The sequence below is a fragment of the Salvelinus alpinus genome, chromosome 1 (genome assembly GCF_045679555.1).
Source record: "Salvelinus alpinus chromosome 1, SLU_Salpinus.1, whole genome shotgun sequence".
NCBI lineage: Eukaryota > Metazoa > Chordata > Actinopteri > Salmoniformes > Salmonidae > Salvelinus > Salvelinus alpinus.
In genome coordinates, this window is record NC_092086.1 from 51766707 (window position 1) to 51785317 (window position 18611).

At 43.0% G+C, this 18611-nt stretch overlaps 1 protein-coding gene across 1 annotated transcript; it reads right to left on the reverse strand.

Moving 5' to 3' along the window:
* Window positions 1-2278: 2278 nt before the first annotated feature.
* Window positions 2279-10647, reverse strand: LOC139579742 (ATP synthase F(0) complex subunit C3, mitochondrial-like). Its single transcript, XM_071408567.1, has 5 exons — window positions 10335-10647; window positions 8789-8836; window positions 4003-4083; window positions 2853-3031; window positions 2279-2601 (listed from the first exon to the last, which is right to left on the reverse strand). Exons 2-5 carry the CDS (start codon window positions 8825-8827, stop codon window positions 2487-2489), a joined length of 414 nt encoding a protein of 137 aa, XP_071264668.1. The 5' UTR covers window positions 8828-8836; window positions 10335-10647; the 3' UTR covers window positions 2279-2486.
* Window positions 10648-18611: the final 7964 nt, after the last annotated feature.

An 18611-nucleotide genomic window follows, 5' to 3' on the forward strand; every position in this document is an offset into this window, starting at 1 on the left:
TAACTGTATTTTATCGGCAAGTCTGATCAGGTTTAGTCAGAGAAATATTTCTTAATATATGACTGGGCTAATCTATAGAACAGCATCTGTCATAGAAACAAACGGAGCATTGCTTTTGTGTCGGTTGTGCCTTTAAAATACAGAAAACCGCTCCTCTGTAGCCCAAACCGTTCAAAACTAAAGACCTACTTTACCAGAGCTAAAAATGTTTAATTAATCTGGCCCAGATTGGCAGGATACACTTAAAGGGCTACACACAAATCAACCATAATGAGTAAGGAACTATCAGAACTATGAAAATAGTCATAATATACCCTATTTAATATATAATAACATTTGTTAGAGAAAATAGATAATTTGCAGTATCGATCAGATGAAATAGAGGTCATCACCACTAAATACATTTATAGGGACCTTAAGTGTCACAGAATTACATTTTTTAAAGTTGGGAACTACTACCCGAGAGAATAAAACACTCCCCTTCTTATTTATATAGACAGTGAAGCTACAACATTTAACTTGGCCCTATACTCCAGCATTCTGGATTTGAGCTCAAATGTTTTATATCATGCGACAGTACAGAGCATCACCTTTCAGTTGAGGGTATTTTCATGCATATGTTTTACCATTTAGAAATGAAAGCACTTTATGCATCTAGTTCCCCCATTTGAAGGTGACAAATACCCTTAAAAAGGTGACATTCAGGATTGTTGCGGCATATGAAACATGTAATCTCAAATCCAAAATATAGATCCAAATGAAACATTTCAGCTTCACCGTTTAAATGAGGAAAATGTACAGTATAGCCAATTTAAAACGTACTTAATTTCAAGCGCTCAAAGACGTGGTACATCCTCTTGTAACACTGGCTCACCCACCCAAATAAAGGTAAAATTGTCCAGAAACACCTAGGCACTCATGTCTGTGCAGAATTCATATTCTCCCCCCCAAAGTGTGCACATCGGCTCCCCCTCTTGCAATCAAAAGCAATGGACAGGGCAGGTGTAGGAAATGTGGAAAGTACCTATACCCTGTGGCTACACCAAGGGTGAATCTCAGATGTCCTTCAATTACTTGCTTCCCCTCATTCTATACTCTTCCAACTCAAAATGTCTGAGGAAAGCATGGTTTACTGCGCAAAGTTAAACTACTTAGGAAACAGATAATTTCCCAATTCAGCTTTTGAATCAAGTCAAAAGTAAATTGCGGCAAGCAAGCCTGTATCAACATTTTGTGCAGACTAATAATTGTATTACATATACACCAAATGTACAAAGCATGCTCTTTCTATGACAGACTGACCAGATGATGGCTACAATCCCTTGATGTCCTGATAAATCCACTTCAGTGTAGACAAAGGGGAGGAGACAGGTTAAATAAAGATTTAAGCCTCAAGACATTGTGTGTGCCATTGAGGGTGAATGAACAGGACAAAATATTTAAGTGCCTTTGAACGGGGTATGGTAGGTGCCAGGCGCACCGGTTTGAGTGTGTATGCAACGCTACCGGGTTTTTCCACACTCAGTTTCCCGTGTGTATCAAGAATGGTCCACCACCCAAAGATCATCCAGCCAACTGTGGGAAGCATTGGAGTCAACATGGGCCAGCATCCCTGTGGAACGCATGACACCTAGTCGATGCACTGACAAATTGAGGCCGTTCCGAGGGCAAAACTCAATATTAGGAAGGTGTTCCTAATGTTTTCTACACTGTATAAACTAGTAGAGGGATGGAAACTTTAATTAGGGTAGAGGGCTACAATTATTATTTTTTTTTTAAAGCCGCAGTGGTTCTGCGTACCCACATCCATACCCACCCCGCAAGCAAAACATTATCAGCCCCGCTCGTGACAGCGAAGACCCCAAAAATAATATTGTGTTTTAAAGTTTCCTGAAATTCTACACATTGCCATAGGGGAGGCAAATGCTTGCAGTTTTTAATATAACCGATGATCAAAATGGTCCCCACCCCGGTTGGTAATTAGACCGCACTTACGACAAGTTTACATAGCTGGTTGCTAGACTAATTTACCAATCTATAAATGCTTTGCTGACTTGGGATAATTGAGTGACTGCTGATGCACAACTACATTTTATTGAAATTGCACCTTGTGTTTTCTATTATTCTAAACGCAACAGGAAGTTGAGACCTCATCCCAGTACTAGTACATTTAGCTTAAATTATCACATTGAATACAATATAACTAGTACTTTTAGTTACTCTTTTACATGTCTTTAAGTCCAGCACCCAAACACCACTGAAAATAAGGACTGACAAGTTTATAGTTATCCCAACCATTTATTCAGACAGACGGTCTAAATCAAAGTGAGCTCTTACGTAAAACTTCTGAAAAAAGGGGAACAAAAAGGCAGGATTTTTTAATCGTAGATTTTGATTGGAATGGCGGTGCCACGGCCTCATGGGCATCGCATCAAGAGTTCCAATTCCCTGGGAGAAGGGAGGTGACAGGGATGGGAGAGACTAAATTACATAGCGAACAGGATGAGGAACGCCACCATGAGACAGAAGAGCCCCATTGCCTCAGACAGGGCAAAACCCAGGATGGCGTAGGAGAAGAGCTGCTGCTTCAGGGAGGGGTTCCTGTCAGAGACAAAGAGGACAGGAAGTTATGATTTAGGCTGGACGACAGCACCAGTAGCGATTTGTTCATTAATGATATGAACCCAAATTAATAGGATCCGGCTCACACTCTTCATCAATACTCTTGTGCTAAAATGTTAGCATTTCCCTGCCACCCACATAAATGATCACAACTACTCTTCTGCATCAGATTTTGCTTCTAAATCTGCCCACTTCCACAAACGATTGAATCATTTTCGTTCATCACTTACCTTGCATAGCCGATGATCAAGCTGCCGAACACAGTTCCAATTCCAGCCCCTGATCCCGCCACGCCCACTGTGGCGGCTCCAGCACCGATGAACTTGGCGGCAGTGTCGATGTCCCTGGAGATAGCGCTGGTCTGGAACCCCCGGGTTAGAAGAGAAGCCTCACCGACAGGCAACAGAGCCTGGGGAAGATGCAGGGTGCAGCACAGTCAAAATCAGAACATAGAGGAGCTAGAGACTGAAATGGAACTGAGGCCACCTGACAGGTGTAGATAGTATAATAGCCCACCACGCCAAATGTAAAATGTAAATGTAATAGAAGCTCTTAGCGCCCTATTGCTTTCACCTTGACCCTTCTGGTTGTCTGAACTGACAAGTAATAACAGATAAGGGCTAGGGACACATCTGGAACTGGGGTTTGTTTAGGAGTGGAATGTTATGGAACAGAAGGAAATGTAAGACGTAATACATTTCAGTACTATTACGGTGTATGACTACATTGACCCCACTGAATAAAGGCCCAGAACAGAACCTATCAAGAACAGAGACTAGTGCAGAGGTTTAAAGTGCTGCTCAAGATACCAGTCAAGGGCAACAAGTGCAGGGTGCTTCAGTGCCTTTATTAATTCATTTTTTAAAAATGTTTATTTTTACAAGGAGCATGTGTACCTACATTTAAAAATCTAGGCACAAAGAAATTTAGGAGCACTATGAAAAATATTTCATGTAATAAAGCTAAAATCCTTAATTTCTCTAAGCACACTGGTGCTCCTACATTTAAATTACAGGTTTGACAGAAAAATATTAAGGCGGATATGCAAGTAAAATGGTCACACAGAGTCCTGAAGGGATCCTTGGAAATGGTCACAAGGACAGCCTGGATACCAGTCTTATTTAAGCACTGGCCATGTTAGTATTTCACCATACAGGGATTTAAAGTAGTCTGGTGTTCATGATAAATACAACTGAAGAGGCAATAAGGGTTACTGACGAGTTAAAAATAAACTTTATGAACATAAAAATGGCCTAATAAATGGTTTCGGGTTATCACAAAAAAAGGGGCAATTGGAAAAAGGTTTACACAAACCTAAGCACAGAACTGTGAACAACGCTACTGTCACAGGGTTTCATTTTGGTTTGAAGAGAGGCTTACCTGCTGCTCACTTCTGGCTTCAGGTCTGTTGAAGACCGAGACCGAGACGGGCCGGGCGAGGACTCTGGACCCCCCACGCAGCTGCAAGAGACAACTACACATCAGACTCCTAGACAGATTTAAAAGCTTGTAACAAGCTCTACTTACAATCATTACTAACAGACTACCAAACGTAGATTACCCTGAGGTGAGTTCTGGAGCACGCCAAGATTATGACCCTACAGAGGTGCATCTAATAGTCTAACGTCTAGGAGGATTAGAGGCATGAAGACCGGTAGAACGGCAATGTCAAACCAAATTTTATTTGTCACATGAGCCGAATACAACAGGTGTAGACCTTACAGTGAAATGCTTACTTACAAGCCCTAACCAACAATGCAGTTAAGAAAATACCTAAAAAAGAACTAAGAATAACAAATGATTAAAGAGCAGCAGTAAATAACAATAGCGGGGCTATATACTGGTATTTTGCCAAAGCACCCCCCCGACTCTGTACTGGTACAGAGTCGGGGGCACCGGTGCCACGATCAATCCAAATCTTGTTCTTAGTAAAGACCGAGTACTATAGGGTTAGATTAGCCTACAAGGTGATGTTTTCCCAATTTATCCCCAGCTGACCACTGGTCACACATACAGGTAACACTGCCATAGACTATTCTTTCAATCATCAACCTTCAAAAAAAAAAGTGCTTTCTCATGTGCTGGTCATGGTTCACAGCAAACACCATTATCCCAGAAACCCTAGACCTATACCAATTTGCATACCACCCTAACAGATCCACAGACGATGCAATCTCTATTGCACTCCACTGCCCTTTCCCACCTGGACAAAAGGAACACCTATGTGAGAATGCTATCTCTTCAGTGGGTCATATGATTGAGTGTAGTCTGGCCCAGGAGTGTGAAGGTGAACGGAAAGGCTCTGGAGCAACGAACCGCCCTTGCTGTCTCTGCCTGGCCGGTTCCCCTCTCCACTGCGATTCTCCGCCTCTAACCCTATTACAGGGGCTGAGTCACTGGCTTACTGGTGCTCTTTCATGCCGTCCCTAGGAGGGGTGCGTCACTTGAGTGGGTTGAGTCAATGACGTGATCTTCCTGTCTGGGTTGGCGCCCCCCCTTGGGTTGTGCCGTGGCGGAAATCTTTGTGGGCTATACTCGGCCTTGTCTCAGAATGGTAAATTGGTGGATGAAGATATCCCTCTAGTGGTGTGGGGGCTGTGCTTTGGCAAAGTGGGTGGGGTTATATCCTTCCTGTTTGGCCCTGTCCGGGGGTATCATCGGATGGGGCCACAGTGTCTCCTGACCCCTCCTGTCTCAGCCTCCAGTATTTATGCTGCAGTAGTTTGTGTCGGGGGGCTAGGGTCAGTTTGTTATATCTGGAGTACTTCTCCTGTCTTATCCGGTGTCCTGTGTGAATTTAAGTATGCTCTCTCTAATTATCTTTCTTTCTCTCGGAGGACCTGAGCCCTAGGACCATGCCTCAGGACTACCTGGCATGATGACTCCTTGCTGTCCCCAGTCCACCTGGCCGTGCTGCTGCTCCAGTTTCAACTGTTCTGCCTGCGGCTATGGAACCCTGACTTGTTCACCGGACGTGCTACCTGTCCCACACCTGCTGTTTTCAACTCTCTACAGGAGAGAGCGGTAGAGATACTCTCAATGATCGGCTATGAAAAGCCAACTGACATTTACTCCTGAGGTTCTGACTGCACCCTCGACAACTGATTATTATTATTTGACCATGCTGGTCATTTATGAACATTTGAACATCTTGGCCATGTTCTGTTATAATCTCCACCCGGCACAGCCAGAAGAGGACTGGCCACCCCTCATAGCCTGGTTCCTCTCTAGGTTTCTTCCTAGCCACCGTGCTTCTACACCTGCATTGCTTGCTGTTTGGGGTTTTAGGCTGGGTTTCTGTACAGCACTTTGAGATATCAGCTGATGTAAGAAGGGCTATATAAATACATTTGATTTGCTATTAATTGACTACAGTTCAGCATTCAACACCATAGTGCTCTCAAAGCACATCACTAAGCTAAGGACCCTGGGACTAAAAACCTCCCTCTGCAACTGGATCCTGGAATTCCTGACGGGCCACCCCCAGGTAGTAAGGGTAGGTAACAACACATCTGTCATGCTGATCCTCAATACAGATGCCCCTCAGGGGTGCAGGCTCAGTTCTCCTGTACTCCCTATTCACCCATGACTGCATGACTCCAACACCATCATTAAGTTTGCAGATGACGCAACAGTGGTAGGCCTGATCACCGACAATGATGAGACAGCCTATAAGGAGGAGGTCAGAGACCTGGCAGTGTGGTGCCAGGATAACAACCTCTCCCTCAACGTGATCAAGACAAAGGCGATGATTGTGGACTACAGGAAAAGGAGGACCGAGCACGCCCCCATTCTCATTGATGGGGCTGTAGTGGAGCAGGTTGAGCGCTTCAAGGTCCTTAGTGTTCACATCACCAGCAAAAGAACACCAGGGATGCAAGCTGGTGAGGACCCAAAAAGGAAACATTTTTTTTGCACTGAAACATGCAAAATATATATAATCCCTGCTAGGGGGAAAAGCAGTTTAATTACACAACAAAGAATATGATCTACATGATCAGTCTGTGTGTAAAATAAAGTGGTTAATGTGAATATAACTCTGAGCTAAACAATTGTAAAGAAAGCAATCCAATGTTTGCCTGGACTTCACTGCAAATGACACGCATGTCTTAAGAAAAAAAATACACTAATATTGCAGTTAACCATGACACCCTTTATAATAGAACGCTTGTGACCACACCTAAATATTGCACTTGGGGGGGGGGGGGGGGAAATAATCTTAAAGTAGAAAAAGAATTAAACAAATAGGCATTCTATTTTTCCTCTATTATAGTGGCCACTATAGTAGATGAACAAGTGCACAAGGCTACATGTGCAAAAATAACATTCACTGAGTACATTGTTTAAAAAAAATAATCCTCCCTCACACACAGGTTACTGTCAAGTTCAACGCAACAAAAGCAATATCTTTGGGCTACAAAGCACATTACGACATTGTACACTTTCTGCCTGTGGACATCTGTTCTACAATGTGCCAGCAGAGCATGATACCCTTTGTTGGCATAATTGATCTCTTTCAGGCAGCGAGTACACCTGGCATACCCCTTTTTATCCACTGTATTGAAAAGTGTGTGGTGTTCCTGTCACCTCTATAGAGGCATCCAGCTTAAGCCAGGCCCAGCTCCTGCTACACTTGATCCCTGAATCCACTTGTTTAACAAGCAACACCTCATTGTCACCCAATTCTCACATTCTGAAAATTAACCACATACTGTAGAGGGAAAACATAAATTAACAGATAGTGGTTAGTTTGTTAGCTAATTAACATTTCAAAAACAGATTACCAGGGTCCAGTAAGCAACGTTAGCACATTTTAACTTGAGGAACGGCAAGGAGTTGTAAACCAGTTAATACTATAGCAAATTGGTTAGGTTACTAACATTAGCTGTCTGACTTTATTAGTAAGCTAATTTTCACACCATGAACTCAATTATTTGATCAGTTAAGTTGGCCAATGTTGCTCAACATTTCTCTGGCCTTGGATCTCACTGGTCATCCCCAAAGCCAACACCTACTTTGGCCACCTTTCCTTCCAGTTGTCTGCTGCCAATGAGTGGAACGAATTGCAAAAATCGCTGAAGTTGGAGACTTATATCTCCCTCACTAACTTTAAGCATCAGCTATCTGAGCAGCTAACTGTTCGCTGCAGCTGTACACAGCCCATCTGTAAATAGCCCATCCAATCTACCCACCTCATTGTTTTTATTTACTTTTAACACACCAGTATTCCTGCTTGCACATCTATCACTCCAGTGTTAATTTGCTAAATTGTAATTACTTCGCTACTATGGCCTATTTATTGCCTTACCTCCTTACTCCATTTGCACACACTGTATATAGACTTCCTTTTTCTATTGTGTTATTGACTGTACGTTTGTTTATTCCATGTGTAACTGTAGCAACATACTTAATGCGAACAATACTTGTTCCACCCCACTTTCTCCCTCACCTCAAACTTTCCAAATGCCAGTTGTTTTTCGGTTACAGCTCATGAAGTACACTTTATCACCTTCTCACCCCCGTCTCCATGGTCAGACTTCTCACCTACCTCTTCGTTATCGTTCAGGGGACACGCTGCTGCAACTGGCAAGCTGCCTTTCCATTCTCTGCTGTCTTTCCAGAGAGCGTGCTGATGATGTAACTAGCAAATTGGTTGTCTCTTTAGTCACGTGCTGCATTCTGTTGTGTTTGGCTGAGCCTTGGATACAGCCAGTGTTAATGCTTAAAATGAGCATCACTCGTTCACTTACAACCAGTAGTGACCCACCCCAACTTCTCATCAGACCAACACGAATCACGTAGGTCACCAATTTTGGATTCAAAATGGCGAATTTAGCCGAAAGGTGACTAGTTTGCACCCCTGTATCATGGTCCAAACACACCAAGATAGTCATGAAGAGGGCACGACAAAACCTATTCCCCCTCAGGTGACTGAAAAGATTTGGCATGGGTCCTCAAAAAGTTCTACAGCTGCACCATCAAGAGCATCCTGACACCTGTTGTATTCGGCGCATGTGACATAAAATGTGATATTCCTTACCAAGGACACTCATTTGCTGCGCATCTTATAGCTAAACAGTATTGCGTGTACGTGCTAGATCTAGACTGATAAGGTACGACTGGTAGAGGATCAAACAGTGACATTGTAGTGTCAAAGAATACATACCACAGCAGGTGAGGTGACAAACTTAGCGCAGGCGTACATGGCTGGTGCCTGTTGAGAGAGATGAGAAGTTACATTTAACTGCTAATTTGCCCCACCATTAAAATGTCCTATCAATTCAACAGGCATCTTTAAGCAGTCGTTTGGACCCACCCAAAAAAGATAATGGAAGGCATGCACAACTCTTAACTACAGCCCTACACTGCTAAAGGTACAGTAAAGGTGACCTGAGCTGTAGGTGTAACCAGTCAAGCATTTGACCATGTGCATCAGGGAAGAGGATGCGCAAAAGGCAGACTAGGGTTCTGTAGTAAAATCTGAATGTAGAATCTCAAGAGGTTACAACTCAGCGCAAATAAAGAATCAAGTTACAATCTTTACGCCCATGTCATAAGATTAGTTAATTAAGTGAAAATAACAAGGCTTGATTGAATGTGGCAAGAGCCCAAAGCAAATGACAGTGAAGCATTAAAAAACAAGATTCTTTCAAAACACTAAGTGGGGAGTTAAACTATGATCAACTTCGACTCCAGAGATGTCTAATGCTAATTAATCCAATTGTGTAGGTAGCGTGGTAGTGTATTAGTACCAGTGCACATATGGCCCAGACAGGCAAGCTAGCCTTTAGTTATGCTTGAATGAGTGTTAAAAAATAAATAACTAGCTAAATTACTTGTAAAAAAAATATCACACGCTTTAGTACAGTACACCCCCGCCTTCCCTGTCACCATTCCGCCCCTGGGCATTTAACGTTAACATTAGCACGAATGACAACGGAAGGAATCGCCATGGGGGAAACTTAAACTAAAATGTCATGCTTGAATGTGGCTTATTAAACCCATTTCACATGCAATGAGGGTAGCAGCGATTTGCAAAAAGATTAAAGCATTAAACGTTAGTTGGATAACCTGGGTAGCTTGTTAGCCATAGCTAGCTAAATTGAATATACTTCAGACGGACACTGCTAACGTTATTCGATAGGCGGGAGGATTTGGCTAGCCAACCGGAGACGTGAAGGTCAAAAATGACCCACAGACACCAATACGGGATTTAAATACAAGGACGCTGCATCTGGTACAGGACTAGAAATTGATAGAAATTGTTAAACGTCCTTCTCAATCCTCAGGGACATGAATCCATAATGACCGAAAACATGCACTGGTTCACTAGGCCCAGATATGGACGAGCAAGTCAGACATTTTGCAGAAGCTTCACCGCAGCTTAGAATCGGTTGTACACCAAAATGCATGGTTTCGCAAGTTAACATTTGCATGTTTATTTCCCAACAGTATTCGCGGCTGCCCATGTAGACACTTCTATGGTAAGAATTCTACAGTACGAATATATCCCCTGTAAAATGTCATTCTTGGGAAGAAATCATTGAATGGCCGTCAACTTCACCTACATTGCATGGCTAGCTAGCGTGCTAACAATTCATATTCGCCCCCGCAATGCTGACAGGACATTTCAAAATATTCACAATGCGATTATAACCATACCGAAATGACAAAATAATGCGTCACACTGAAACCCTAAATTATTAACTCACCTTAATGTTACAGTACACACGGGGTCCTAGATTACTAATTCTCGCTCACAGCAGCAGTCAATGTGCACTCTGACAGCTGTCACCTTGTCATTTATAATCTTAGTTACTACGTCCTAAACGTCCATTGGACAAAAGGAAACCTCCTTCGACTGTGATTTCCTGTTTAGCTTGTCACTACTTTTAACCTAGCCTATAATGGAGCTTTCAATGAACTACAATGCTTGCAATTGGTTGACAGTATTTAGGGCGGCTGGGTGACTCAAACGCTGACGTATGGTAAGAATGGACTCGAATCCTATTTCCTTTCCCCATTGGACCATATTCCCGTTAACCTTTCAAACTATATCCAGTGTCCTTGATTTCTATTGGACAGTGTATAGGACGTCCCGCCTACTTCCAACATTTTAGGAGTAAAGGAATTGGTATGCTTTAAATTACGTGCAGCTTATAAAGGCTTCATACAAATCATCTATAACCTTATGTCATGCTTTATAAAGGGTTCATAAATGTGGCATTAATGTGTGACATAACCACCAATGTCAAATGTGACATAACCCACTATATCAAATATGACACAAACATCGCTTAATAATGGCCTTATAAATCATTCAATTGAGGCTTCACAAAGCATGCATCTTGGATATTGGGTTTAATTTCCGACACCACCCATCCATAAAACTTTATTCATGCATGACTGAAAGTTGCTTTGGAAAAAAGTGTTTGCTAAACTTGATATATTTCACTAAAACATTTCTAGGATGGCCGAACCTCTTTCCCTCTTGGGTGTGTAGTCAATATTGGATCTAACCTCAACTTCCCCAAAAATGCTGTGCTGCAGGATGACACACACTTTAAGGTGCAGTCATGCAAAGCCAAAAACGTTGGTCGGGCCTTCTAAAATTCGTACAAATGTTTTACCTACTTATGTTTTTCTCCAAATTCTGTTTTCTTGGTTTTGTTTTTCCAGGTTTCAGATTTGCCATTTTTTTCTGATTCCCCCCAGTTTTTCACATTTGTTTAAATAGAAAAACAAAAATTTTAGATTTTCTGTGTTCACAACAATGCTTAAACTACATCATGACTTGACTTCTGGGAAAAATTGAAGAAACTTTGATTTTTTAGTGTAGTTGCCCTTTAATTCAGTGAGCATGACCTGCACTGTTGTTTGGTTCTTGATTTTCTTTAGTGCAGTAAGCGCAAATGTTATGTGATTCGGCCATCAATGGAATGGGTGGAGTAAAAAGGCCAGCAACAGCAACAGTGCCTTCAGAAAGTATTCAGACCCCTTGACTTTTTCCACATTTTGTTACGTTTCAGCCTTATTCTAAAATGTATTAAATAAAAACAATTCCTCAGCAATCTACACACAATAGCCCATAATGAAAAAGCTGAAACAGGGTTTAAGAAATTTGTGCATATTTTTATAAAAAATAAATAAATGAAATACCTCATTTACATAAGTATTCAGACCCGAAATTGAGACTCAAAATTGAGCTCAGGTGCATCCTGTTTCCATTGATTATCCTTGATGTTTCTACAACTTGAGTCCACCTATGGTAAATTCAATTGATTGGACATGATTTGGAGAGGCACACACCTGCCTATAAAAGGTCCCACTGTTGACAGTGCATGTCAGAGCAAAAACCAAGCCATGAGGTCAAAAGAATTGTCCGTAGCGCGCCGAGACAAGATTGTGTCAAGGCACAGATCTGGGGAAGGGGACCAAAAAATGTCAGCAGCATTGAAGATCTCCAAGAACACAGTGGATCCATCATTCTTAAACGGAAGAAGTTTAGAACCACCAAGACTCTTCCTAGAGCTGGCCGCCTGGCCAAACTGAGCAATCGGGGGAGAAGGGCCTTGGTCCGGGAGGTGACCAAGAACCCGATGGCCAGTCTGACAGATCTCTAGAGTTTCTCTGTAGAGATGGGAGAACCTTCCAGAAGGACAACAATCTCTGCAGCATTCCAAACGAAAGCCACATGACAGCCTGCTTGCAGTTTGCCAAAAGGCACCTAAAGACTCTCAGACCATGAGAAACAAGATTCTCTGGTCTGATGAAACCAAGATTGAACTTCTTGGCCTGACTGCCAAGCTTCACATCTGGAGGAAACCTGGCACCATCCCTACTGTGAAGCATGGTGGTGGCAGCATCATGCTGTGGGGATGCTCTGGATAAGAGCGTCTGCTAAATGACTTAAATGTAAATGTAATGTTTATCAGCGGCAGGGACTTGGAGACTAGTCAGGATCGAGGCAAAGATGAATAGAGCAAAGTACATTGATCCTTCATGAAAACTTGCTCCAAAGCGCTCAGGACCTCAGACTGGGGTCAAGGTTCACCTTCCAACAGGACAACGACGCTAAGCACACAGCCAAGACAACGCAGGAGAGGCTTTGCCAAGAAATTCTAAAAACCTATTTTCGCTTTGTCATTATGAAGTGCTGTATGTAGATTGATGAGGAAAACTATTTAAGAAATTTTAGAATAAGGCTGTAACGTAACATAATGTATAAAAAGGGAAGGGGTCTGAATACTTTCCGAATGCACTGTATAAGCCTGGGATATCACCTTTTATTAGTCACATGGTTAGCAGATGTTAATGCGAGTGTAACAAAATGCTTGTGCTTCTAGTTCCGACTATGCAGTAAAATTTAACAAGTAATCTAACAAATTCACAACAACTACCTTATACACACAAATGTAAAGGGATGAATAAGAATATGTACATATAAATATATGGATGAGCGATGGCGTGTAGCATAGACAAGATGCAGTAGATGGTGTAGAATACAGTATATACATATGAGATGAGTAATGTAGGATATGAAAACATTCTGGCATTATTTAAAGTGACTAGTGATACCTTTAAGTCTGTTTATTTAGGTAGCCAGAGATTTGAGTCTGTATGCTGGCAGCAGCCTCTCTATGTTAGTGATGGCTGTTTAACAGTCTGATGGCCTTGAGATAGAAGCTGTTATTCAGTCTCTCGGTCCCAGCTTTGATGCACCTGTACTGACCTCGCCTTCTGGATTATAGCGGGGTGAACAGACAGTGGCTCGGGTGGTTGTTGTCCTTGATGATCTTTTTGGCCTTCCTGTGACATCGGGTGATGTAGGTGTCCTGGAGTGCAGGTAGTTTGCCCCCGGTGATGTGTTGTGCAGACCGCACTACCCCCTGGAGAGCCTTGCGGTTGAGGGCGGTGCAATTGCCGTACCAGGCGGTGATACAGCCCGACAGGATGTTCTCGATTGTGAATCTGTAAAAGTTTGTGTTTTAGATGACAAGCCAAATTTCTCTAGCCTCCTGAGGTTGAAGAGGCTCTGTTGCGCCTCCTTCACCACGCTGTCTGTGTGGGTGGACAATTTCAGTTTGTCCATGATGTGTACGCCGAGGCACTTAACTTTCCACCTTCTCCACTACTGTCCCGTCGATGTGGGGGGGGGTGTGAGGGGTACTCCCTCTGCTGTTTCCTGAAGTCCACGATCATCTCCTTTGCTTTGCTGACGTTAAGTGAGAGGTTATTTTCCTGACACCACACTCCGAGGGCACTCACCTCCTCCCTGTAGGCTGTCTCGCCATTGTTGGTAATCAGGCCTAACACTGTAGTGTCGTCTGCAAACTTGATGATTGAGTTGAAAGCGTACATGGTCACGCAGTAATGGGTGAACAGGGAGTACAGGAGAGGGCTGAGAACTTTTGGGGCCCCAGTGTTGAGGATCAGCGGGGTGGAGATGTTGTTTCCTACCTTCACCACCTGGGGGCGGCCCATCAGAAAGTCCAGGACCCAGTTACACAGGGCGGGGTCGAGACCCAGGGTCTCGAGCTTAATGATGAGTTTGGAGGGTACCATGGCGTTAAATGCTGAGCTGTAGGTCCAGCATTCCTACGTAGGTATTCCTCTTGTTCAGATGGGATAGGGCTGTGTGCAGTGTGATGGCGATTGCATCGTCAGTGGACCTATTGGGGCGGTAAGCAAATTGGAGTGGGTCTAGGGTATCAGGTAGGGTGGAGGTGATATGATCCTTGATCCTAGTCTCTCAAAGCACTTCATGATGACAGAAGTGAGTGCAATGGGGCGATAGTAATTTAGTTCAGTTACCTTAGCTTTCTTGGGAACAGGAACAATGGTGGCCATCTTGAAGCATGAGGGGACAACAGACTGGGATAGGGATATGATCCGTAAACACACCAGCCAGCTGGTCTGCGCATGCTCTGAGGATGTGGCTAGGGATGCCGTCTGGGCCGGCAGCCTTGCGAGGGTTAACACGTTTAAATGTTTTACTCACGTTGGCCACGGAGAAGGAGAGCCCACAGGCTTTGATAGCGGGCCGTGTCAGTGGCACTGTATTGTCCTCAAAGCGAGCAAAGAAGTTGTTTAATTTGTCTGGGAGCAAGACTTCGGTGTCCGCGATGGCCCGGTATTCTTTTTGTAATCCGTGATTGACTGTAGACCCTGCCACATACGTCTCGTGTTTGAGCCATTGAATTGCGACTCTACTTTGTCTCTATACTGACACTTTGCTTGTTTGATTGCCTTGCGGAGGGAATAGCTGCACTGTTTGTATGCAGTCATGTTTCCGGTCGCCTTGCCATGATTAACAGCGGTGGTTCGCACTTTCAGTTTTGCGCGAATGCTGCCATCAATCCACGGTTTCTGGATAGGGAAGGTTTTAATGGTCACAGAGGGAACCACATCTCCGATGCATTTGCTAATAAAAGTCAGCGTATTCGTCAATGTTATTGTCTGAGGCTATCCGGAACATATCCCAGTCCATGTGATCGAAGCAATCTTGAAGCATGGAATCCGATTGGCCAGACCAGTGTTGTATTGACCTGAGCATGGGCATTTCCTGTTTTAGTTTCTGTCTATAGGCTGGGAGCAACAAAATGGAGTCATGGTGAGATTTGCCGAAGGCAGGGCGGGGGAGGACTTTGTATGCATCACGGAAGATCGAGTAGCAATGATCCAGAAAGCTACCAGCTCTTGTCGCGCATTCGGTATGCTGATAGAATTTAAGAAGTATGGTTCTTAGGTTAGCTTTGTTAAAATCCCCAGCTACAACAAATCAAATCAAATTTTATTGCAGCCTCAGGATGTATGGTTTCCAGTTTTCATAGAGTCCAGTGAAGTTCTTTCAGGGCCGACGAGGGATCTGCTTGGGGGGGATATACACGGCTGTGACTATAATCGAAGAGAATTATCTTGGAAGATAATGCAGTCGGCATCTGATTGTAAGAAATTCTAGGTCGGGTGAACAAAAGGACTTGAGGTCCTGTATGTTGTTGTGATTACACCATGAGTCATTAATCATAAGGCATATTACTCGCCCTTCTTTTTACCAGAGAGATGTTTGTTTTTGTCGGTGCGATGCGTGAAGAAACCGGGTGGCTGTACCGACTCTGACAACATATCCCGAGTGAGCCATGTTTCCGAGAAACAGAGAATGTTACAATCTCTGTCTTTCTGGAAGGCAACTCGTGCCCTAATTTCGTCCACCTTGTTATCTAGAGATTGGACACCGGCGAGTAATATGCTCGGAAGCAGTGGATGGTGTGCTGGCCTTCTGAGTCTAACCAGTAGGCCGCTCCATCTGCCTCTCCTGCGGCGCCCGCATTGTTTTTGATCGGCCTCTGGGATAAGATCACATGTCCAGGGTGGAGGTCCGAACAAAGGATCCGTTTCAGGAAAGACATACTCCTGGTCGTAATGATGGTAAGTTGACAGTGCTTTTATATCCAATAGTTCTTCCCTGCTGTATGTAATAACACTTGAGATTTTCTGGGTTAACAATGTAAGAAATAATACATAAAAAAACAAATAACTGCATAGTTTACTAAGGACCTGAAGCGAGGCGACCATCTTATAAGCCAGCCATTCAAAGTTGGTCTTAGTGGAAGTGACCATAGAATTCTATTGGATTGACCTTACTGAGGAAAGTATTTCTCAACGTCACTATTTAACACAGTCAAAAAGTCCATTATTGCACAATTTAACTTCTTAAAATTTTATTTGAAACCTAACCCTAACTAATGAAGGTCAAGTTTGATGCGTTGGTCCACCAGACCTTTTGCGCTTTTGGGTAGAAGTGTTTGGGAATGAGATCAAGTGTAATGTGACTAACATAAAATCACTTATCAGCATATGCCATCCTTCAGTAGAATTTGACGTAGTGGGTTATGTCACATTTGACATGGGTGATTATGTCACACAGTTATGCCACATTTATGAACCCTTCATAAAACATGACATACGGTTATAGATGCTTTGTAACCCATTTATGTAGTGCTTATGAAGGCTTTTGAAGCTTTTATAAGCTGAACGTCATTTTAAAGCGGGACCTAAAATTCGACAGCAAATTCTGCTGCATACAAATACATAGGCCTTATGAAATATATCAAAGAATACATGATTATTTAGTTAATTTCAGCAGACCAAATATGGATGGTATATAGCCAACAGAATAGCCTACATCTTAGCAATATCAGGTGTGCCTAACCTCATCATGGGATGATAAGGGGGTCTCTGGATCCCCTTGAAACTTTTGTCAAATAAACTGTGAATGGCATTGTTATTTCTCATTCTGTAAAATATGGGATGTGCTATTGTTATTTTCTCCTACGAATGTCACACTTACATAAATAACCAATTATAGACTACTCAACTGAAATGCAAGTTTTGTTATTGAAGAAAAGTAGATTGAATGAAAAGCTAATTAGTTATACAAAGGCCAAATCAATATCTGTGGTGGGGATACAGTGGACATGAACAACCACAACTTAAAAAAGTTCCTATGGCATGACATCTGGTGTGTGTATCCTGAAACCTGTGGTCAGCCTCCAGACTTCCTTGCAGCACCTTACACAAAGCAGTGAGCTCCTCGCTGCGGAACCTAGGAGGTCTCACCACCCAATGCAGCTTCCCCTCAACGATCTCGTCCTCCTCGTCCGACATGAGGTCAACCGTCTCCGACCCGCCCATAGCTCCTTCTCCTCCTCTGCCACCATTGTCGAACATGCATCAAGCAGCTGAAATGCAGACATTACAAATCTACTTATAAAAGTACAACCTGCAATATTAATTCAATGTAATTATAATTTCAATGAATGATACCCATATATTATTGAATAATATAACCATTATTAATCATTCATTTTATAAAGCCCTTTTTATTTCAGCAGTTGTCACATAGTGCTTTTACAGTAACCCGGCCTAGATCCTAAGAGCAAGCAAAAGCAGAAATACAGTGGCCAGGAAAAACTCCCTGGAAGAAGAAAGTAAGAAACCTAGAGGAGCCCGGCTCAGGAGGGGAGGCCCATCCATTTTTGGCAGTAGAGGATGGAGGTTAAATCCCAATAAATGTGAAGTTTGATGAAAATTTGATTATATTATACTGAACAAAAATATGAATGCAACATGTAAAGTGCTGGTCCCATGTTTCATGAGCTGAAATAAAAGATCCAAGAAATGTTCCATATGAACAAAATGCTTATCTCTTCCATATTTTGTGCACAAATTTGTTTACATTCCTGTTAGTGAGCATTTCTCCTTTACCAAGATAATCCATCCACCTGACAGGTATGGCATACCAAGAAGCTGATTAAACAGCATGATCATTACACAGGTGCACCTTGTGCTGGGGACAATAAAAGGCCACTCTTGTCACGTCCTGACCATAGAGAGTCCTTATTTTCTATGGTGGAGTAGGTCAGGGCGTGACTGGGGGGTTAGTCTAGTTTATTATTTCTATGTGGGGTTCTAGGTTTGTTTTTCTATGTTGGTGATTTTGTATGATTCCCAATTAGAGGCAGCTGGTAATCATATTTAAGTAGCATTTTTTCCACCTGTGTTTTATGGGATATTGTGTTTTGAGTTAGTGCACGTAGCACCTCTGTAGTCACGGTTCGTTGTTAGTTTATTGTTTATTATTTTGTTTTGCTAAGTTTCACTTTCTAATAAATTATGTGGAACTCAACATCCGCTGCGCCTTGGTCCGACATTTATTCCAGCGAACATGACAGAATATCCCATCACACCAGGACCAAGCAGCGTGCTACAATGGGGAAAATAAGTTGGACCTTGGTGGAAATAACGGAAGGACAGGAGATCCTTCCTTGGCAGGAGTCACAGTAGACGCAAGGAGAGAAGGGAGAACAGCGACGACGTCGGTGTTCGCGGCCACAAGGAAAGCCCAAAAGACAGACCTACATTTTTTGGGGGGGAGGGCACACGGGGTGGTCGGCGAAGCCGAGGTGTGAACCAGTGACAACATGGGA

Bases quoted from the DNA above. Each gene is read 5' to 3' on its own strand.
- LOC139579742 (XM_071408567.1), bottom strand. From the start codon at position 8,827: ATGTACGCCTGCGCTAAGTTTGTCACCTCACCTGCTGTG. The intron at 4,084-8,788 runs GTATGTATTCTT...TGTCTCTTGCAG, and splicing joins TTGTCACCTCACCTGCTGTG to CTGCGTGGGGGGTCCAGAGT. The intron at 3,032-4,002 runs GTAAGCCTCTCT...CATCTTCCCCAG, and splicing joins AAGCCAGAAGTGAGCAGCAG to GCTCTGTTGCCTGTCGGTGA.